This window comes from Aspergillus ochraceoroseus (assembly GCF_002846915.1).
Source record: "Aspergillus ochraceoroseus IBT 24754 chromosome Unknown P175scaffold_4, whole genome shotgun sequence".
In the NCBI taxonomy this organism is placed as follows: Eukaryota; Fungi; Ascomycota; class Eurotiomycetes; order Eurotiales; family Aspergillaceae; genus Aspergillus; species Aspergillus ochraceoroseus.
In genome coordinates this window covers 1,117,975-1,136,958 of record NW_024468479.1, presented here as the reverse complement: position 1 = coordinate 1,136,958, position 18,984 = coordinate 1,117,975, and the positions used below count along the sequence as shown (strand labels likewise).

At 49.1% G+C, this 18,984-nt stretch overlaps 7 protein-coding genes across 7 annotated transcripts; 2 read left to right on the top strand and 5 right to left on the bottom strand.

The window, feature by feature from the left end:
* Positions 1-214: 214 nt before the first annotated feature.
* P175DRAFT_0501490 (mitochondrial 37S ribosomal protein uS4m) lies at positions 215-2,064 on the bottom strand. The gene is made up of 3 exons (XM_040897180.1): positions 1,958-2,064; positions 1,434-1,868; positions 215-1,366 (listed from the first exon to the last, which is right to left on the bottom strand). Exons 1-3 carry the CDS (start codon positions 1,991-1,993, stop codon positions 452-454), a joined length of 1,386 nt encoding a protein of 461 aa, XP_040752246.1. The 5' UTR covers positions 1,994-2,064; the 3' UTR covers positions 215-451.
* A 421-nt stretch (positions 2,065-2,485) lies between these two features.
* P175DRAFT_0458656 (putative DNA repair protein Rad26) lies at positions 2,486-5,116 on the bottom strand. Its single transcript, XM_040894681.1, has 2 exons — positions 4,583-5,116; positions 2,486-4,520 (listed from the first exon to the last, which is right to left on the bottom strand). The coding sequence occupies exons 1-2, from the start codon at positions 5,027-5,029 to the stop codon at positions 2,688-2,690; spliced, it is 2,280 nt and encodes a 759-aa protein (XP_040752245.1). The 5' UTR covers positions 5,030-5,116; the 3' UTR covers positions 2,486-2,687.
* A 481-nt stretch (positions 5,117-5,597) lies between these two features.
* On the top strand, positions 5,598-7,113 carry cds1 (phosphatidate cytidylyltransferase; the record flags this gene model as incomplete). Its single annotated transcript, XM_040893844.1, has 3 exons — positions 5,598-5,744; positions 5,815-6,178; positions 6,269-7,113. 3 exons carry the CDS (start codon positions 5,598-5,600, stop codon positions 7,111-7,113), a joined length of 1,356 nt encoding a protein of 451 aa, XP_040752244.1.
* A 1,651-nt stretch (positions 7,114-8,764) lies between these two features.
* Positions 8,765-10,304, bottom strand: P175DRAFT_0437162 (putative cyclin; the record flags this gene model as incomplete). Its single annotated transcript, XM_040893840.1, has 5 exons — positions 8,765-9,246; positions 9,323-9,650; positions 9,733-9,861; positions 9,923-10,004; positions 10,078-10,304. 5 exons carry the CDS (start codon positions 10,302-10,304, stop codon positions 8,765-8,767), a joined length of 1,248 nt encoding a protein of 415 aa, XP_040752243.1.
* Positions 10,305-10,666: 362 nt separating this feature from the next.
* P175DRAFT_0479182 (aldo/keto reductase family protein) lies at positions 10,667-12,066 on the bottom strand. Its single transcript, XM_040895385.1, has 3 exons — positions 11,829-12,066; positions 11,324-11,729; positions 10,667-11,262 (listed from the first exon to the last, which is right to left on the bottom strand). Exons 1-3 carry the CDS (start codon positions 11,953-11,955, stop codon positions 10,806-10,808), a joined length of 990 nt encoding a protein of 329 aa, XP_040752242.1. The 5' UTR covers positions 11,956-12,066; the 3' UTR covers positions 10,667-10,805.
* Positions 12,067-12,277: 211 nt separating this feature from the next.
* On the bottom strand, positions 12,278-16,057 carry P175DRAFT_0235034 (armadillo repeat protein). Its single transcript, XM_040892661.1, has 3 exons — positions 15,409-16,057; positions 13,655-15,351; positions 12,278-13,586 (listed from the first exon to the last, which is right to left on the bottom strand). The coding sequence occupies exons 1-3, from the start codon at positions 15,716-15,718 to the stop codon at positions 12,600-12,602; spliced, it is 2,994 nt and encodes a 997-aa protein (XP_040752241.1). The 5' UTR covers positions 15,719-16,057; the 3' UTR covers positions 12,278-12,599.
* Positions 16,058-17,017: 960 nt separating this feature from the next.
* On the top strand, positions 17,018-18,603 carry phoB (regulatory cyclin phoB). Its single transcript, XM_040897179.1, has one exon. It carries the CDS (start codon positions 17,255-17,257, stop codon positions 18,503-18,505), a length of 1,251 nt encoding a protein of 416 aa, XP_040752240.1. The 5' UTR covers positions 17,018-17,254; the 3' UTR covers positions 18,506-18,603.
* Positions 18,604-18,984: the final 381 nt, after the last annotated feature.

The window sequence follows — 18,984 nt, the reverse complement described above, 5'->3', positions numbered from 1 at the left end:
CAACACTAATCTTACTCGCTAGTTGCTGTTTTAATGTCAAGTAATTATTGTGCTGTGGCTTCATGGCATTTTTGAATTTCACAGAGAGAGAGAGAGAGAGTACCAGGAATCATCTCTTAAGTTTCTAACTTAATAAGGGCAAGGAAAGGAAAAGATGGACATAAGTATTATCCACATTGAACGTCTCTCTCTAAGCTGTGAGCTAATGTACATCCATCCATCCATCCATTTAGTAGGCTCATCCAACACCTTGCAAAGGAAATCGGTTATTTTTGCCTGCCTCACAGAAATACAGGCAGAGATAAGAGATAGCGAGGAGCACCGACTATGCAAGAAAAAAAAAAAAACAAACACGCACACACATACATACAGACCAGATCCCAGTAATACAGAAAGTGAATCAATAAAGAGGAGAAAAGGAAGATATTACACAGAACTAGACATGTCTAGTCTACCGCCGTCTCAGATACCAGGAGAAAGCGGACGTTGCTACCCCCTCACTGAACGGGGTGGGCACTTCCGAGTGTCCTGGGCGAGCAACAGGGTGTCGGAGGTACACAGCGGCACAGATATTCTGGTTCACTTCCAGGTACCGGGGGATAAAGGAGAACGCTCCCATGTAGTCACGAGGTCGCCAGGGTGTAGCATAGGGCTTGGTGTTGTCGATGGGGTTGTCGCGCATCTGGACGAGGGCGCGGCGCAGGACGTCGAACTCCTCGTCTGTGAGCTCGGATGTGTCCACTTCTTCTTCGGGGTTCTGGGCGGCCTTGCGGAAGGCCTCGGTGAGCTTGGATCCGATTTCGGGCTCGCTCTCAGCAGAAGTCTCAGTCTTCGCTTCTTGGGATTCGGCGGGGGCCGGGGACGCGGGTTTGGCTTCCCCGGATTCTTTCGACTGCTTCTGGTTCTTTCCTTTGCTTTCGGCCCGCTTGGCCTTGAGGAGGAGAGTGAGCTCGGAGAACTGGGCCTCCAGACTGTCTGTGAGAACGGAACTAGACTCGGACCGCGACAGCACTCGTCGGACGGCCTTTTGGAATCCACGCAGTTCCTGCTTCCGTTTGGCGGGAAGGACCTCCTTGTTGCTAGCCATGATGGTCTTCGCCTGGGCGAGAAGAGCCTTCAGCGTCTCCCGGGTATCCTCGTTCTCGGGCTCAGTCTCTTTCTCCTCCTTTTCAGCGTCCTTCGATTCCTCAGTTGCTGCACCTTCCTCTGCGGTCTCAGCTTCCTGTGATTCCGCAGCCTTTTTCTTAGCAACCCGACCTTCGCGGCGTTCGTACTTGTCTTTAGGGGCACCGGTGGCGAACATGACACGCTGGGGGTCGACCTGGAACATATCGCCGGGGTTAAGGAGGTAACCGGGGTATCTCATCTACCGAATAAATTAGCACTTGACCTTCAAAAGATCCCCAGTAGCATAAGTAAAGTGGGAGAAATACCTTCTTTCCATTAACTGTAACAGCTCCATGAACCACAAACTGCCTCGCCTGTCTAGCACTGCTAGAAAACAGAGCCCGGAAGATAGCCACATCCAATCTCCGCTCCAACGGAGCAAAAGTCATATGCGAGTAGGGAGTCGGCCGGGGTAGATTCTTTTCCAACTCCGATGGCCCCTCCAGACCCGATCCACGACCAGCAGACATGCCCGAGCCGTCATCCTGAGCCAGCTTCAGCGGACTCATGGGCACAACACTCCGGAGCCGCCGGGAGAACATGCGCGTCCATTGACTCTCGCGGACCTGTTCACCGTGGTATGCGCGGGACATAGACTTGGCAGTCCATTTCTGTTGGAAGAAGGTTCTGGTTGCGGTGGGGGGGTTGCGGAGTCGTTGCAGGTTATACAGGTTGTATTTGCTCCATGATTGTCGGATTTTCTGTTCGGGGTCAGTATTTGCTCTAGATCAAGGAGGGGGGGGGGGGGGGGGAAGGAATTGCGGCAAATAAAAGGGGAATGGGAGCATACCGGTTTGCTCAATGGCGTGGTAGCCCTGTTCCTCATGATGGGCGAGTGTGGACAGCTACTGTTGTCTGTCTGTCTGGCTTTCTCTCTTCCTGTTGCATATCATTCATTTTGCGGCCGCCAAAACTTCGTTGTGTCACGTGAGATCTCCTACTCACCTGATATGTTGTCGCCTGTAGTTTCAGGCATTCAGAACCCAATCCGTGACTTGGACTCGTCTAATTGGCTGAGATGGTCTCGCTTGCCACTAGCGTCATTTGACCGCCCCACTTCGCCACTATATAAACTTCTCTCGCCCTCCCAAGTTTTTGTCTCTTTTTCTTTCTTTCTTTTCTTCATACTTACCTTGTTTGGGTGGCTGCGATCAAGAAGGCGGTCCACCACAGATTGGTCCCTGCATTGCACAGCGCGGCGGAACAGTTTGTTCAATGGCTTTCGGGTCATTGACAGGCGTATTCTTTGGCACTCTCCACCTTGTGGAATCTATTCTTTTCATCATTTCTTCGCCTTGAGCGAGGGTATGGAGAAGAGAGCTTTGTAGGAACTGTAGATATTATAATATAACTCGCGTAAGTTGTTCGATTTCCATGTGTAAGGAGAAGAAGCTATATATGATCCCAGACAGTAATGATCTCGTGGAAAATGTTTGAAGATCTTGTATGAATAGTTAGTTCATCATTAGCCGTAAGTCATCCAACGCAAAATGCTACGTGAGTATTTTAAATAAACATTATTATTCCTTCATCTCTCCAGCATCCAACTTGGCATGCGGAAACGCCTCCAACAACGCCTCTGCTTCCTGGGGATTGACTGCATCATCCAAGATCTCGTGTGCCATTTCCACCGTCTCATCCTCGATCCCAGCTTCCAAAACAAGGCCCTCGCTGAAAGCAAGTCGCGTTAGCGCAACCAAAAACTTCTGTTTTCCTCCCGCCACTCGGCACAACGTGGATTGTAGATTAGCCTCTTGTGGATGTCGTCGAATTACACTATAAATCAAACGCATAAGATCATTTACTAATGAGGCATGCATGTCCCTCTCGGGTGGGAATGAGTAGAGTGCATCTAGCTCGTCGTGCATCGCCCGAATTAGCCGTGCCAATGCGGTCGGATGCGACGCAATCACTAAACTACCGTGTGTGCTCGAGGGCGATATAGGATTAAAAGCTACCGCCATGAGAAACGACAGCGCCTCCAGTCGCAAGTCACAGATCTCCGACCGCAGGTATGGAGCCTGTCCCTCGTCTGGCTGCGGCGTCTCGCTCAACAGGTTCGCCACACGGTCCACGATGTAGTTTTCGTTCGCATGCTGGTCTTGTTCAGTCTCCTGAATAGATCCGAAGGAATCGGGGCGGACACTCGTCGTAAGCAAACTTAAGGTGAGGCTAATATCACTGATTGGTTGCGAACAGTTCAGCATCATCAACACAAAATCGTAGCGAACGTGCCGCCAGAAGTTTTCCAACTGACGGTCCACACCCAAGCATCGGCAGGCTATCTGGTACAGCACCCCAAGAGCATCAGTTGAGTCCACTAGGGGCTCCAGATGGGATATAGGCGTTTGTCGTACTTGGCCAAAGCTCTGGCGGGAAACAGGCGAGTGCTTAAACCGCGGAATCCCATTAACATCTCCAGAGTCTTGTAGCACAGGCACCAAATCGTCGACCACGTCCAAAACAGACTTGGTATCGATAACGAGGATTGACCGTGTGATCGACATAAATATCGGGATGGGCTTGTAGAACTTCTCCTTCAGCGCTCGCGACCATAGGACTAAGATTACATGCATATGCTCCGCCGCATAGTTGCCAAAATCAAGTTTGGTCGTTTCTTCCAAAAGGATGCTGGATAACATTCGCTGCGGTTCGGAAGGGAATGCCAACTCAGCCATTACTTCAAGGTCCGGCTTGTCGTGTGAAAATGATTGATGGTTTAAGATCTGTTTCACAACCCGCATATCCCGAGCTTCGCGTTTGGGGATAGACTCCTTTGCTACAGGATAATCATCCGTTGCGACATCTATCATTGCATCATCCGACATATCCAGTTCAATGGTCGCAAGCTCTGCTCTAGGGCTAAGTGGTAGTGGTGTTGGACTACCCTGGCTGAGTCCCCTCCTCCTCTTTCCCGTTACCGTTGGCGTCACTCGTTTGGACCGTCCCGACTTGCTAGGCGAGACAGCTAGGATTTCACTATCGTCAAACCCATCTCGAAAAGGAAGAACCTTAGTCTTCTTGGGCGTTAACGGTGGCTTATCTTCTAATCGTGTCTTCGCCTTTAATTGATTGATCCGCAACATCTCCTCAGCTAAGTCCTGCTTGAGAAACGCGTTTTCTGTAGCTAGCATCTTGCCCTCCGCACGGGCAGCCTCAGCCTCTTCCTTATGCCTTGCCGCCTCATCAGCTATTGTCTTGCGTAGTGAAGCTAGCTGCCGTTCATAATCTTCCATGATTTTCGTCTGGTTCGACCGAATGATGGCGATTTCCCCAGCTTTGGTTTCCGCCGCGGATTTAGCGGCCGCCAATTCGCTTTCCATGTGTGTGTGCCGCTCATTTGCCCATTGGAGCTGTATTTCGAAGATATTAAGTTAGTTTAAAGTATTTGAGACGGAGAAGTGTCCAGATATACCTGTTCTGTCAGCACCTGGCGCTCCCGTTGCATCACAGAATAGAAAGTTCCGCCTTCGACTTCCATATCTCCATCCTCCACAACGGTATCATCGCGGCGGCCAGAACGGGGATCTGAAAAAGTATTCGTCTCGTCAAATGCCGTTTCATCGTTGGCTCCATAATCAAAAACCTCCGCGTCTAGCTCCCCCACACCCAAAGCACCATAATCGTTTGTCAATCCAGTGTGTAGCTGCGCCGGCGGCTGTAAGGTCGCGTTGTTACGGTTGGCGGGTCTGCGATCGCTAGCGACTCGAGATATCTTGTTTAATCGCGTCGAGGGTTCTGGCTGTGAAGCTTTCTCGGCCTGTGTCGCGCGAAACGCATCCTCTTCCAATTGCAAGAGAGCGTCCGCGGGTAAGTCGTCGAAACCATCGTCGGAAAAAAAGTCATCATCGTTATCATCCATACCCAAGAGCTAAGAGAGCCATGAATAAGGGGGGGTTGTTTGAAGTGGTTGGGGTTGTTGGGAATTGTTGAAGTAAACCAGAATCCGAGATCTGGAAAAGTTGAACGTAGGGAAAAACACCTGACGTAGATGGCAGCCGTGAGAATCAGCCTCGTCCACTGTCTTTCTTCTTCCTCTCCTTACCTCCCTCTCATCAGCCTTTCATCCTCTCTTCCCCATCCAATGTCCAGTTAAATGCTTCTTTCGCTTTCTTTTCGTTGATAGACTTCACTTCTTTCGGGTCCATTCATCTTTGTCGCCGTTTTCCCCGGCAATCGGCTCGGATTTCACATGAAATTTTCCTAGGCGACAATCACTCGTGCCTCCCTCTGCTCACTTTTTCCTCTTCCTCTTTTTTTCACCTTTCTTCTTTCCCTTCGATCTCATCCCCCTTTGCCTGGTCGGCCCTATTCCGATCTTCCCCTGTGCTTTTTGGGCTCCCTAATTCTACCCCAGCTTTGCCCCCTCCCCGCGCGCCTACCGGGACGTTTCATCCACGCTTTCCCTCTCCTCCGTCCCCTATTTCACCATGTCCAAGCCACGCCGAAACGTCAGGTTTAACCATCGGTCGTCCGATGCTCGACGACTAAGTATATCTGATGCTAGCGATGCTGCCTCTGAACCGGGTAGCCCTTCGAAAAATGGAAGCGTTGACAAACCCGCGACGATCCTAGAAGTGCGTGAACCACCAACCCATGCGTGTTGCTGACCCTACCATCTGGACTCGACGCTGACCCTGCATTCAGAAACCTGAGCAGTCCGAGTACGAAAAGAAAAAGCAGACGTTCATTACCCGCACAATATGGACCTTTGTGATGATTGCCGGTTTCTTCATTGCCATGTTTTCGGGCCACATATACATTATCGGAATCGTAACTGCTATCCAAATTATCTCGTTCAAGGAAGTCATCGCCATTGCCAATGTCCCAAGCAAGGAAAAGAATATCCGGTTTACCAAGTCGTTGAATTGGTACTTTTTGGCGACGAGTATGTACTTTCTCTACGGAGAAAGCGTCATCTATTATTTCAAGCATATACTTCTGGTTGACAAGGTGTTGCTACCCTTGGCAACTCACCACCGGTTCATCAGCTTTACACTCTATGTTATGGGTTAGTCCACCTTCCTCTCTTGTTCCCTTTTCTGTTTCTGGTTCCACATCACGCAAATTGGTGGATACTGATCCGCGTCAATGAATTCAGGCTTCGTTTTTTTTGTTGCCTCCCTGCAGAAGGGACACTACCTGTTCCAGTTCACCCAATTCGCATGGACTCATATGGCTCTATACTTGATTGTTGTTCAGGCGCACTTTGTCATGAACAACATCTTGGAGGGAATGATCTGGTTTTTCCTCCCAGCCTCGTTGGTCATCACCAACGATATCTTTGCCTACGTCTGTGGAATCACCTTTGGCCGAACTCAGCTTATTCAACTCTCACCTAAGAAGACCGTCGAAGGGTTCATGGGTGCTTGGATTTGTACCATCATTTTCGGCTACTTTATGACCAATGTCCTGATGCGCTACAAGTACTTCATTTGCCCTGTCAATGACCTTGGATCCAATGTGTTGACCGGGCTGCAATGCGTCCCCAACCCGGCCTTTGTACCTCAGCCTTATCATATTCCAGAGTGGACCGGATTCGGAAGAACCTTCTACATTGAACCCATGCAGTTCCACATTCTGGTTTTTGCTTCCTTCGCCTCCCTCATTGCTCCTTTTGGTGGCTTCTTTGCTTCCGGGCTCAAGCGAACCTTCAAAATCAAGGATTTTGGCGAGTCGATTCCTGGCCACGGCGGTATCACCGATCGGATGGACTGCCAGTTCATCATGGGTTTCTTCGCGTACATGTACTACCACAGCTTCATTGCGGTATATAAGGCGAGCGTCGGGGATATCATCGAGGCCGCTATCAACGGTCTGACCCCTGAAGAGCAGCTTGACGTTGTGCGCGGCCTTAGCAAATACCTGTTTAACCAAGGAACAGTTTCTGAAACAGTAAGCGGGTCCCCTTGCTCTTTTCTTCCACTCTTACTCATCTTTCTCTAGGTCTTGGAGTGCCTAAGCACTGAGCTGAAGCACTAATGAACAAACCTCATAATGACCGTTCCATATCGATTTTGATCATCCGTGATGACGCCTCCTCTACCTTCCTCATTTAGCGTTTGCGAAGATTTACTTCTTCGGAGACACTAAAACTGTGATTTACGAAATAATATCTTTATAATCGACCGTTCTTCAGCATTTCCTCTTGTTCGGTTTTTCTTCGGGTTGAAAAAAGCGAAGAGCAAGCGATGTTTTGTCCCTCGAGGAGCTTGGAGTTGTTGTTGTATGTACGTGTGAGAGTTAAAATACCTACTGTGATTGCAATAGGGTTAAGTACTCGTGTTTTCTTGTTACTGCATTCATTGGTGGGAGGGGAGAGCGGAAACTTCCAGTCTGGTAGTACTTGTTTGGTCCCAAGGAAGGGAAAGCTCATAGCGGACGGATATTAAGAGGTCTTTTGCTTTTTCTTTCTCTCTCCCCATTGCTTCCGATGCGAAATTCCGGTTTAGTCCTGCAAGTTGCAGCAAGTTGCGGTGGAACTAAGGTACAAACAGGACAGGTGATAATGCCGCTGTGGCAGAAGTGTAAAATCAACCATATATAGCCAATACATTGATTAGTTGTGGATTTATCACCATTACAATACTTATTCTAGTAATCTTTAGAAAGAATTAACTATCTTAAGATGAATTGTTAATTACTTCAGATAAATTTAGACAACGTATATATATATATATCCCAAGAAATTACTTCCCCAGACTTGCTTTTTGCTTCAAGTACACTTCTGTCTTTAATATCATCGTTGATATATATCATAACCATCGTCGTCATCATCATCCAACCCCCCAAGGCACGGGAGGGAAATAGGAGAAGAAGAACTCACGAGAGAGTAAGTAGGTGAGGGAACAATAATAATAGGCATAAACGTGTAGATATACCCCTTCTAGTAGCACGCAGAGTTACCGTTCAATTACTCACTTATTACCTGGTCTGGAGCTCTCAGCTGAAGATGAAGCTGGCCCCGTATCTGAATCAAACCCCGAATCCCACACTGTCCTTCATCTCGTAAAGTTATCGATCAGTGTCAAACTAATTCAGCCTCGCCCCCCTGGGCGGAAGCGTCTGATAACACGAAAGGTCTGTCCGCAGTGGCATTCATTCCTCTCTGAGGAGAAGAGAAGAGAAGAGAAGATCGGCGGCCCATTGTTCGAGGGAAGACGAGGCAGCATGACGCAAGGTAACCCAAAGTTGTACGAATTCTTCCCCGGGGTGGCTCGACCAAGATCGAGTAGTGTGCCCTGACGCTTGGGCAGCTGCTAACCAGAAATCTTCCTGCGTAGGAAGAAGACACAACATGATACTTCGCAGTGCAAGGGATGTACGTTCAAATACATCATTGGGCCGGACTGGATCGGACCGAAGTCGGACGCAATTCTGTGAATAGCCATAACGCAATATCGCTCCTTGGCCTTTGTTGACTTGATCGGATCCTAGGCATGGGAGCGAAAAGGGAGCGAAACCTAACGAGGCCCGGCCTTAAACATGGTGTTTGTGGTTCAAGTCGTGCGTTTAGCAATGTAACCGCACCCCCAAACCAAGCACAGAATAACCAAAGGTGAGATAAGATGAAGAGATAGAAGGATGGGGGGGTGTTTCACTCCTCAACTTCATATTCCTCCATCTCAACCTTAAAGTATTCAGCGACGTGCGATCTTTCGGCTTCTGCACATTCAGGATCAAGCATAAACCGCACGGTTCCGTCGCGGCCCTTCTCATCTGGTCTGGGCCGCTCGCCATTCGCGGAAACGGGGATGAGAGGATGCGAGATTGGCTCCTTCTCGATCGCTATGTTGTTGCTTTTGTCGTTTCTAGAGCCGTTGGTGAACAGTGCTTTGTCTTTCTCTTTCTCTGTTTCCCTTCTGTCCTTGTTTTTGTCTTTTTCTTGGGCTGGGGCATGGGCTTGGGATTTGTCTTTGGGTTGCTCGATCCAGTGTGTATAACGCGGGAGATGTTGGGTTTCTACTTCTTTGTTCAGCGGGATGCGGACGGTAAGGAATCGGTCCGCAGGGAAATGGGGGCCGACGGTTGTAGAGCCGCGGTTATGGGTGTATAGTTCAAGGAGGTCGAGGAGGGTTTCTATCTCATATTAGTTTCCGGCTTTTTTTTCCCTCCAGTTGATTCTGGAATGCCTAGGTAAGATGCAAGTACTTACCCATCACCTCCTCCCGAGTGGTTTTCCACTGCTCATAGTCCAACCCCAGCTCAACAGCCTCGATCCGCCGGTCGAGAAGTCTCCCCGCCAATTCAAGACAGCTAAAGGCCATCGTAGATGTTGTCTGCTTAATGGGCGCAAATGTGCGATAGAGGTCCTGGGAGATGCGATATGCGACATTCGAAACTTCCGATTGCGTCGTGAAACCGTATTTCCTTGCAAGTTTGACGAGTGTTTTCTGTGGGTGGCGGGTTCGGAAATCAAAACCTGAGCTTTCAAGCATAAGCCTCTCGAGGCCGATGATGCCTTTGGCCGGGCTGTCAAACACCTGCGCGCAGTAGCTTAGTCTTAGTACTCCTATCGCGAGGCTTGAAACTAGTAGTTTAGGCTAGGGCAAGGTATGTTGTTACCTGGTTATCGGGGGATATGTGTTCAGATTGGGGTAGCTTGAGATTATACGCGGCGCAAACAATCTCCCGGGACTTCTTGAGGGTGTCCTCGACCTTGCAGGCCGTAAAGAGTGCAGCCGCGGCGGCGTCCTGGAGAATCAGTCTTGCTTTCCTACGCCAAATAGCCTGTAGGCATGAGGAAGATGCTCACCATGTAATTATAATCCGTGTCAGGATGAATAAGCCGAAACTTATGATAATACACCACGGCTGTATTAAAGGTCCGAATTGGTCTGAGGTTCGGTTAGCATCTTTCAAGAGAAAGAGGGAAAAAAAGGGTGCCAAAGACAAAAGTAAACAACATACAAGTAAAGCACCCGACGAACATTATCGATCCAGGTCACACCCTGCAGGCGCACAGCCTCCTCACGCAGAGGATTGACGCCCATGGCCGCAATACACTTCTGGATTGTCTGCTCGAAGATGTATGGCTTGGCTACCTGGATGAAGGACGGATGGATAGGAGGAGGCGCTGGCACAGGGACCTCCGATCCAGCCAGGTTCTTCACATCACCTCTTTGTTCAGGCGCCATTCTGAGGGTCTGACGCGGCAATTACCCTCCTGATGGGTTTTGGCTGGTGTAGTTGATGGACGGATTATTCTTCGATTCTGAAATGGATCCGGGGTGTCGGAAATATTATGTTCCCGTAGGAATCCAACAGTCTCTATTTTTTATTTTTATTTTTTGCTCAGGGAGTGAATTGATGATGAACGGAGTACGGAGTAGAGACGAATTGATCAGATTTGTCGATTCCTGCTGTTCTTACATAATAGAGTCGATTTCCTACTTGGGAATAGTACAGGTGATTCTGGAGGATTGTTTTTCCGATATCGCTAATTCTATATATATGGAGTACACAGTGATATGTATTTTCATGGATCGGACGGAAACATGAAACTACTAGTTGGAGAGTATGCTATAGTAGTTTAATTTAGTGGTAGAGGTTACCTAGGTATAAATCGACACAGCCCCTTGTGTGATGCTTAGTTGACAGCGTGCCCAGCACAAAAGCTCAATATATCTGGACCAGATCTAAGTATTCATAGGAATAGCGGCCGGATATCTCTCACCGGCCGTCGTAAACTTTGCCAAAGTTGTATCAATCTCCTCCATCTCCTCATCCGTAAGCTCAATCAACTTGCTGTTCTCCTCCACCCGCTCCACCGTGGTAGCCCCCGGAATAGGAATGATAGTAGGCATCCCTGGACGCCTGGACAGCGCTCTTACCCAGTTGATAGCAAGCTGGGCAGGCGTGCATCCTTTCTTTGTGGCCATAGCTTCGACTTGCTCCACCAGTTGTAGGTTGATTTCGAAGTTCCCTGGTTGGAACCGCGGGTATCTCCGCATCATGGAATCCTCAGGGATGTCTTCGAGCTTCTTAATCTGACCGGTTAGCATGCCTCGCCCGATGGGGGAGTAGGCGATGAGCGGGATGTTGTATTGGGCGCATGCGGCTGCGACCCCGTTTTCAAGGACATCGGTAGAGAAACTTGAGGTTAGGCATCAAGTTAGCATATACAGGGAGCAACTCAGCACAGAATCCAACGTACAGCGATAACTCAACCTCCACCGCCTGAATCTTGGTATGTTTAACTGCCTCATGGATCGTCTCAACGCGAACCTCCGATAACGCAATTCCTCCAATCTTCCCCGTATCCACATATTCCTTATTCATCACGCCGAAAGTAACTTCCATGGGCACGGTCGGATCACGGCGGGCAAACTCAAACTGGTCAATTTCCTTCCGCCCCTTGAGTTGGGCCATACAATCGTCGAGAGTCCGGCGCGTATTCTCGGGCGAGCCATCTGGCATGGGCGACTTGGGAGTTGCACCACCCTTGATGTTTAGAATGACTTTCTCAGTATCTTCGGGGTATTTTTCGAAGTAGCGCTCTAGGAGTACCAGGCTGTTGTATTCGGGTGCTCCATAGAATTCGCCGCCATTCCACAAGTTGCCTGACCATGTTAGGTTCTCTTATTAGTATTTATTAGACGGCATTCTGTGTGAGATGAAGAACGGGGACAGATGGGGGGAAGGAGGAGAAAGATACCTACATCCGTTCTTGAGTGCTGCACGCATAGTTTCAAAGGCTTGCTCTTGGGAGCAGGGCTTAGCGCGCCAGGTCAATCCCATTAGACCGAAGCCAATAGGGCCTACTTCTTTGTTGGAGAGTTGAGGCATTTTGTTATGTTATATTCTGGTTATTGAGAGCGTAGAGAAGCAGGATGCAGTTTACCTATATATAAACCCCTCTATGTACGGAGTACAATGTCATTTCATCATCCGCCGTCGGATTTAAGGTAGTCAAAGCCTTTTTTTTTTTTTTTTTTTAGTTTTAATTCCGGGTAAGCAAAAGACTACGAATCAAAGATCATATATCGGAGGGAAATACCTATCTAGCTTATGCGTGTGTCCAATCACTCCACGGAGTATACGGGTGAGGTACCGAGTACTCCGTATGCTATCTCCGCCAGCTTGGAGTTCTTACAGTAATCATCTCTTAAATAATCATCCAGCTCTGTCTATCTATAAACATACTCAAAGAGAGACATCTCGGTAACAAGGAAATCACTTTTTCTTTTGTCGCCGCCGTCAGGGGACCCCATGCTAATGCTCAAAAAGAAAAGAGAGAGAAAGGAATTGTGTTCAACATGTATTTTCTTAGCTGGCTGTCGGGTGTAAATCTGTACATTCATTCCAACCAACCCCTTTTATCTTGAAAGGCCCCTTCCACAATATCCAGTTGCTGGTGCTGCCTATGACACAAGTAAATACTCCACAAGAATGGAGAACAAATACAATAACACTAAACAGCAAATCCTCCGCTATGCATGGGTCAAGGAATTTACTAAATGCTGTGCTGTTTTGGTCCGCTCTCGGACATCAAGATCTGGGTCGTGCTCCAAACTGGCCAACCGATCCAACACCCCGATCGATCGGAGTTTGAAGGCACGCTCACGACACCCTTCTCGATCGCCAGCATCGTCCTCGTAGGTCAGGTTGATAACCACCCACACACAGTTGGTCCGCACATCCCGGTGGCTGTGGTTGAAATAGTTCATCAAGTAGCGTAACAGGTCCCGGTGTGAGATCAGAAGCTGGCGATGCCAGGGAAGACCCGCGGCAAGATGAATGATAAAGTAAGTTACTGCAACCAAAATCTCGGTGGGGACTTGGAGAGTGCGGCTCGAGGTTTCTCGTCGATGAGGTAGCTGGATAGAACGCGGTCGTAATTTGTCGGCGAGAGCATCCAATAATAGATCTTGTCCAATCTCCTTAAAGAGATGGTCGATCATTTCGGATGCGCCGGGACCGCAAACAACATTGCGCAGGAGGTCCATGGTTTGCTCCTGTACTGCAATGTCATCTTGGCGGGCTTGGGTGGTCTGGTCGAGATCGCCGTGTAACGCAAGCTTGCGTCGCCGCGTGGCATCAGGAAGGAACATCTCCAGGCTGACTTTGGACGAAGGAATGGTGTCGGCCATATTTAGGTCCTCGTCTCGCTCCCCGAGGTCCTCTACTGGATTCAATAGATCTACTTGTTCTCCAGCCGAATTGGCTCGGCTCATTCCGCCTGCGGCACCATCCACCTCCTCATCTATCACTCGCTTGGCCAGAACGCTGGTCGGGTCTTGGGTGATCACTTGCTTGATCCACTCGGGCCTTAGCCCCGCGATGATTTTTATTTTAACATCGTTTGTAGAATTGTACGCGACATGCTTCAGCGCCCATAACGATTCGATACGAAGCTTTGTATTTGTTGAGTGAGCATGCTCGCATAAGATAGGAAGTACTTCTGCAGATATAATTGCCTAAGATAAAAAAAAAAAAAAAAAAAAGTCAGAATAAGGCGAATCTCTATGTCAAAGACAGGACTGACCTCTTTCATTGGGCTGAAATCCAGGGCGAGATTGCAAATAACCGAAGTTGCAGCAATTTGCACTTCAATATCCGGGTGCCGAATCAAGACAAAAAGAGGGGTTGAGACGCCTGCATCAATCAAACTGGTCCTCAAAACGCTTACTGAGCGAGTGAGCATTCGGGCAGCACCACATGCAGCGAGTAAAGTGGGCGTGGGATTACCGTCGGTGGCGGTATTCCGCGGGTTCGAGGTCTCCGTTGGCGTATCATCTGAACATGGTTTGAGGGAATCAATAATGTACGGAACCACGCCGTTCTCACACACCGCTTTACGATATTCATCCTTGAAAGGAACGAGGGCAGCCAATGCTTTCAGGATGTTCTCACGATATCGCATAACATGGCAATGAAGAGGCGAATATCCCAGAGAACCAAGCCGACACTCCGCTGGCTGCGTGTCAACAGTCTCGTTGCTCTCTTTCCCTTCTGCATGCCACATAGGCCGTGTAGTTTCGTGGATTGGGTTATAGGTTTCCTTCAGAAGTTGAGACAGTCGTTTTATCGCGCCTCCTTCGACGGCATGTTTCTGTAGTTCCTGGTCATCGATCACTAGTGTCGCGAGTATAGCGGGGGCTTCCTCCCTAAGACGCTCGGTAGATGAAATCAGTCCACCATACTGCACACCGTCTCCACCAGACATCTCATAGTCACTGTCAAGCATCCGAATCAGGATAGGGATCAACAAGAAGCAAAGCATCGAGACTCGATGTTTTTTGGTAAGGCCCAGGCGGAATAAGACAGTAACGAAACGGGCTGCCATCAAGCGGCACATGCCAGTTTCCGCTCGAACTAGGTAGAGAAGCCAGGGTACAATAGGATTTTCATCATCGTCCAGTGTTGACGGATCGAAATTCGAGAGGGGCGTAGGAAACGAATGGCTATGTCGACGGTGAGATCCCTGCCCTAGAGGAGGGAAATTGGTCGTGCTAACAGAAGGTTTCAATTGGGATACCGGGACAGAAGGGAGAAGATATTCAAGAGGGCTGCCCCCAGCATGACGTGGCACCGCTGTCCCTGAAAGATATGTCGAACCCCATGGGCCTCTCTTGATATCAGACGGGGAGAACTCAGGGATTTGTTTGGGGAAGACTGTGACTATCCCAGGCGATGAGAGGAAGTGTTCAGCACGCCACTTGGAGTGTTCGATAATGATCGTGATAGCACGCAAAATAGGTGCCAACTTGGCCCCCGGCGGTGCAGGAGGCGGAAGTGACCCTAAGGCACCTGAGTCTTGTACATGGTTCTCGGCCCCAGGGAAAACAAAGCCCTGGGCGACAATAAAAGAGCCTACTTTCACAGCCAAAGCATCCAAGACCCCACAGTCCGCTAGGACTGCCTTGTGGGATTCCTCTGTGCATAGCTTTCCTATGAGAGCTGCGGCTAGCTCAATTGACGCCTGACTGTTATGAGTGCCGTAATCCTGTCCGATAATACGAGCCACAAAGCCAATATGCTCGGTTGAGAAAATCAGATCAGCCAAGCGGGTATCCTTGGGGAACTTTTGCTGCCTTTGTAGTGGCAGTCGATCTGCTACATTATTCAGAGCTCGGAGAATCGGGAGAACAAAGGCGGGAGGGCAGTCTGGGGAGGATAATATCGAGAGGAAGGTGGGGAGGGCATTGCTTGCAAGTATGGGAGAAAGGAAAGATGCGCCTCCTGATTCAAGATGTCAGTGGCTGCCCGTCAGCTCATATCAAAGCTCGTCAGTCATACCTTGCGCTAAGCTCCCAAGAATAACGATTGTCTGTAGGCAAGCTTCATCAGACTCCTGCTTAGAGCCAGGTAAACCCCGATAATTTGTGCCTCCGTTGAGCTCGGAGGCTGTACTGCTCCTTCCGCTGAGCTGGCGGGAAGCAAGAACATTGGCGAGTATGGGAATTATGCCCAAGCGCACCCAGGTCTCCTTGCGCTGATCATGACCAATCGTCTCATTCTTAAGTGTCCGGAGCGCAGTAGCATGTGAGGACCAGCATTCTGCGTTTTGTAAATGTAGAAGGATGGGGGGTGTTGCAGCGCGAGTCATGGTCCGGGAAACGCCGCCTCCCAGGGATCCTCCTCGTAGTACCTGTGTAGAACTAACGGAGAATGAGATATGCTTTTGACTAAGGGGGTGCTAGGTGATTGAGCGAGACGAAGTGCCGATCGAGAGAAAGGTAAGTGGAGATGCGGATCAATGCAAAGCGATGGTTCAGGGAGGGGGGGAGTTGCGGAGTGAGGACGTCGGGGAAAGCTGTATACGGATGGGTAGGAAGAGGAGAGGAGAGCGGGCTGTTCTTGGCGCAACAGACCCAATACTCCAGCAGAAGAACCCAGAGAGAAGAAGTAATTAATAGAGATGAACAGATCTAATCATGTACGGAAGACTAGAATTGTAGAATGAAACAGATAGAAAGATACGATGGTCTGGGGAAGTGACAGCTTCATCTCCAGAATGTGCACAAGGCTAAGGATAGTCTTCCACATTATTGACGGACGCAGTGACGGGGACTCGGGAGACAAGAAGAGTTACCGCTTTCGGCAGCTTATCATGTGATAGTCACGTGATAATCACATGATATATTGACGAATTGAAAATTTCGGTGTATCACGTGATTCAGCCTTACAGAACACGGGAACAATTCTAAAATTCTAGCGTCAAAAGTGGTCTGAAATAGATGAATTCATTGCGTAAAAATAATGCTCTGTAATATTTTGGCAGGCGATCAAATGTCAGGGATCGGGCCATGAGCGCACCCCATGTGGAGTAGTTTCTTCAGGTTTCGAGCTTGAACTTTGAAGTTCGATCCTAATATAGATAAATTGTCCTTATCATTCCGTCCGGATATGGGCGGACAAGGAAGCGCCAGCCGGTGTCAGGTGGCAGGCAGAAATTATGCTATTTACTGACTTACTCCAAACAAGAAAACTCAACCATGGTTTGGTCTGGTCATTTCCATACAAACTGGATCTGCAGTTTTCCTTGGCTATGGAGGAGATCAAAATAGGCAGAAGGCCGTGATCCATTATTATTACCTCACCAATTATTTTTGAGAGGAATTCTCCAATAATCGTTAGTTGTTGTCTCCAGTGTTGGGGCGCGTCATCAGATGATTTGCGTATGGATCTGTACAGAATCTGTATGGATGTGTACGGGGACCGCCACAGTATCCGGGAATACCGGACTGTTTATTCGCTGGCATCTCGGTCCGGCACATATTCCGGTATTTATCTGTTGAAAACTTAAGGTTTTCAGTACCAGTGCATTTCGTCATAGGCTGAATTCTCTCCCTCTCCCTTTTTTTTTTCCCTTTTTTAATTATTACTACATATTATTTTACAGACCCCTCTCGCTCTCTTTTGTAGAAATCCCATCCTTGCTAGCTTTCATCTCAATTTGAGGTGTTACTCTTATCATCCTCTTCAGTCTCTCCCAAGAGCTGAATCTTCAGATCATGATGTGTTTGTGCATGACCTCTCCTTTGTCAAAAAGAACAGTAATATTACAAGGTTTCACAGCATCCACCAGTCTCGTTGCATCTCGTTCAGTCGTGCGCCCACGTGGTGGACTTGTTTGGCGGAGATGCTAGTTTCCTCACCCTCACCTTCCGCCGCCCTTCGCCCATCCCCTCGGGCCTCAGGCTCCTCTCCTTCAATCCCCCAACCTCCACTTTCTCCTTGTTCACCCTTTTCTCGTCGTCCGTCGTCCTCCACTTCGGCCGCCGCCGCTGCTTTCGCCTACCATAATCAGCATTATGAGCCTGCCGCCAACCTCGCTACTGTGCCCAATACTACCACGGGCCACTATACGTCGCACTCGTCCCGTATCGCCATTGAGGAGCTCCGGTCGGCTCTAAAAAGACACACCGTTTCCCGCTCCCCCACTGTGCCCTCAGGGGATCCTCCCTGCGGCCATATGTCCGCTGGGCAGTCGTCCCTTGGGGGCGGGATTAGCGCCGCTCCCCTTGTTGATCCTGCTGCTGCTTCTGTCCCCGAATCGTCCTCCGATCCCCCTACCAATAACAGTTTTCCTCCTGTCTCTTCCGATCCTCCCTCCGCTCCTCCCCTTACTTCTTCTAATTCTGCTCCTGTGTCTGCCCCCAAACAGACTTCATTGGCCACTTCTTCAATGCCAGCTCCTACTACTACTACCACCACCGCCACCACTACCAGTACCACCACCAGCTCAGCGTCCAACAAGCGTAACAGCCCAAATGGTCCTGTCAACAGCGGTGCGACTGTAGGAGGGCTGGTGGGCTCGGACCTGGAAGGCTCCCAATCGAAGCGATTGCGCCCTGCTAAGCCCGAGGTTAAGAATCTTCCCACACGCTATGAACTGGTCGACACCAGGGATCTGGTCGTCCTTATTTCAAGCATGCTGATGGAACTCATCCGATTCAACGACAAGATCCCCCTGCATCAAGGTCGGCTGACTCGATTTCACTCGCGTACCCCACCTCGAATCTCCGTCCAGGACTACCTCCAACGTCTTACCACCCACGCCACCCTTTCGCCTCCAATCCTCCTGAGCATGGTATATTACATTGACCGGCTCTGTGCACTCTATCCTGCATTTACAGTCTCCAGTCTTACCATCCATCGTTTTCTCATCACCAGTGCCACCGTGGCCTCAAAGGGGCTCAGTGATAGCTTTTGGACCAACAAAACATACTCGAGGGTTGGCGGAATCAGCATGAACGAACTGGCTCTCTTAGAGCTTGAGTTCCTTTTCCGTGTCGAATGGCGTATCGTCCCCCAACCAGAAGTGCTGGATGACTACTATCAGAGCCTGGTGGAAAGGTGCGAAGGGTTTGAAATTCATGCAGATACTTGAGCTTCAGGTAATTCTGTGGTTGTCTTTTCTTTTCTGTTCTTCTGTTTTCTTTATGCTCCCAATTGGTGTTGGAAAAAAAAAAAAAAAAAAAAAAAAAACCTGCTGAAATTGGTGGAATCGTGCAGAGGAGTCTGGGCGTATGTGTGGATGTATCCGTACAAACCTCATACACATAAAACGGGGCTTGGAGTTGAACCTGTATACACTTTAAGAACGCGGCTTGATAGATGATGCGTTCTGACTCGTCTACGATTGGCGTTGATTTTTTTTCTCTTCTTGCCAGTATCTCGGTTGTCTTCATTCTTCCCCTTTGTTTCCTATAATATTCCCTATGGGATCCTGTATAGTTTCACTTTATGGCGTTTCTCTAGGATGGTGTCACGGAAGCATTTTGAAATTCATGTGTTCAGTTTCATTGTTGGCTTGACTGCGTAAATAGCGTACAGTCATATCTACTACTACTACTATTCTTATTTATA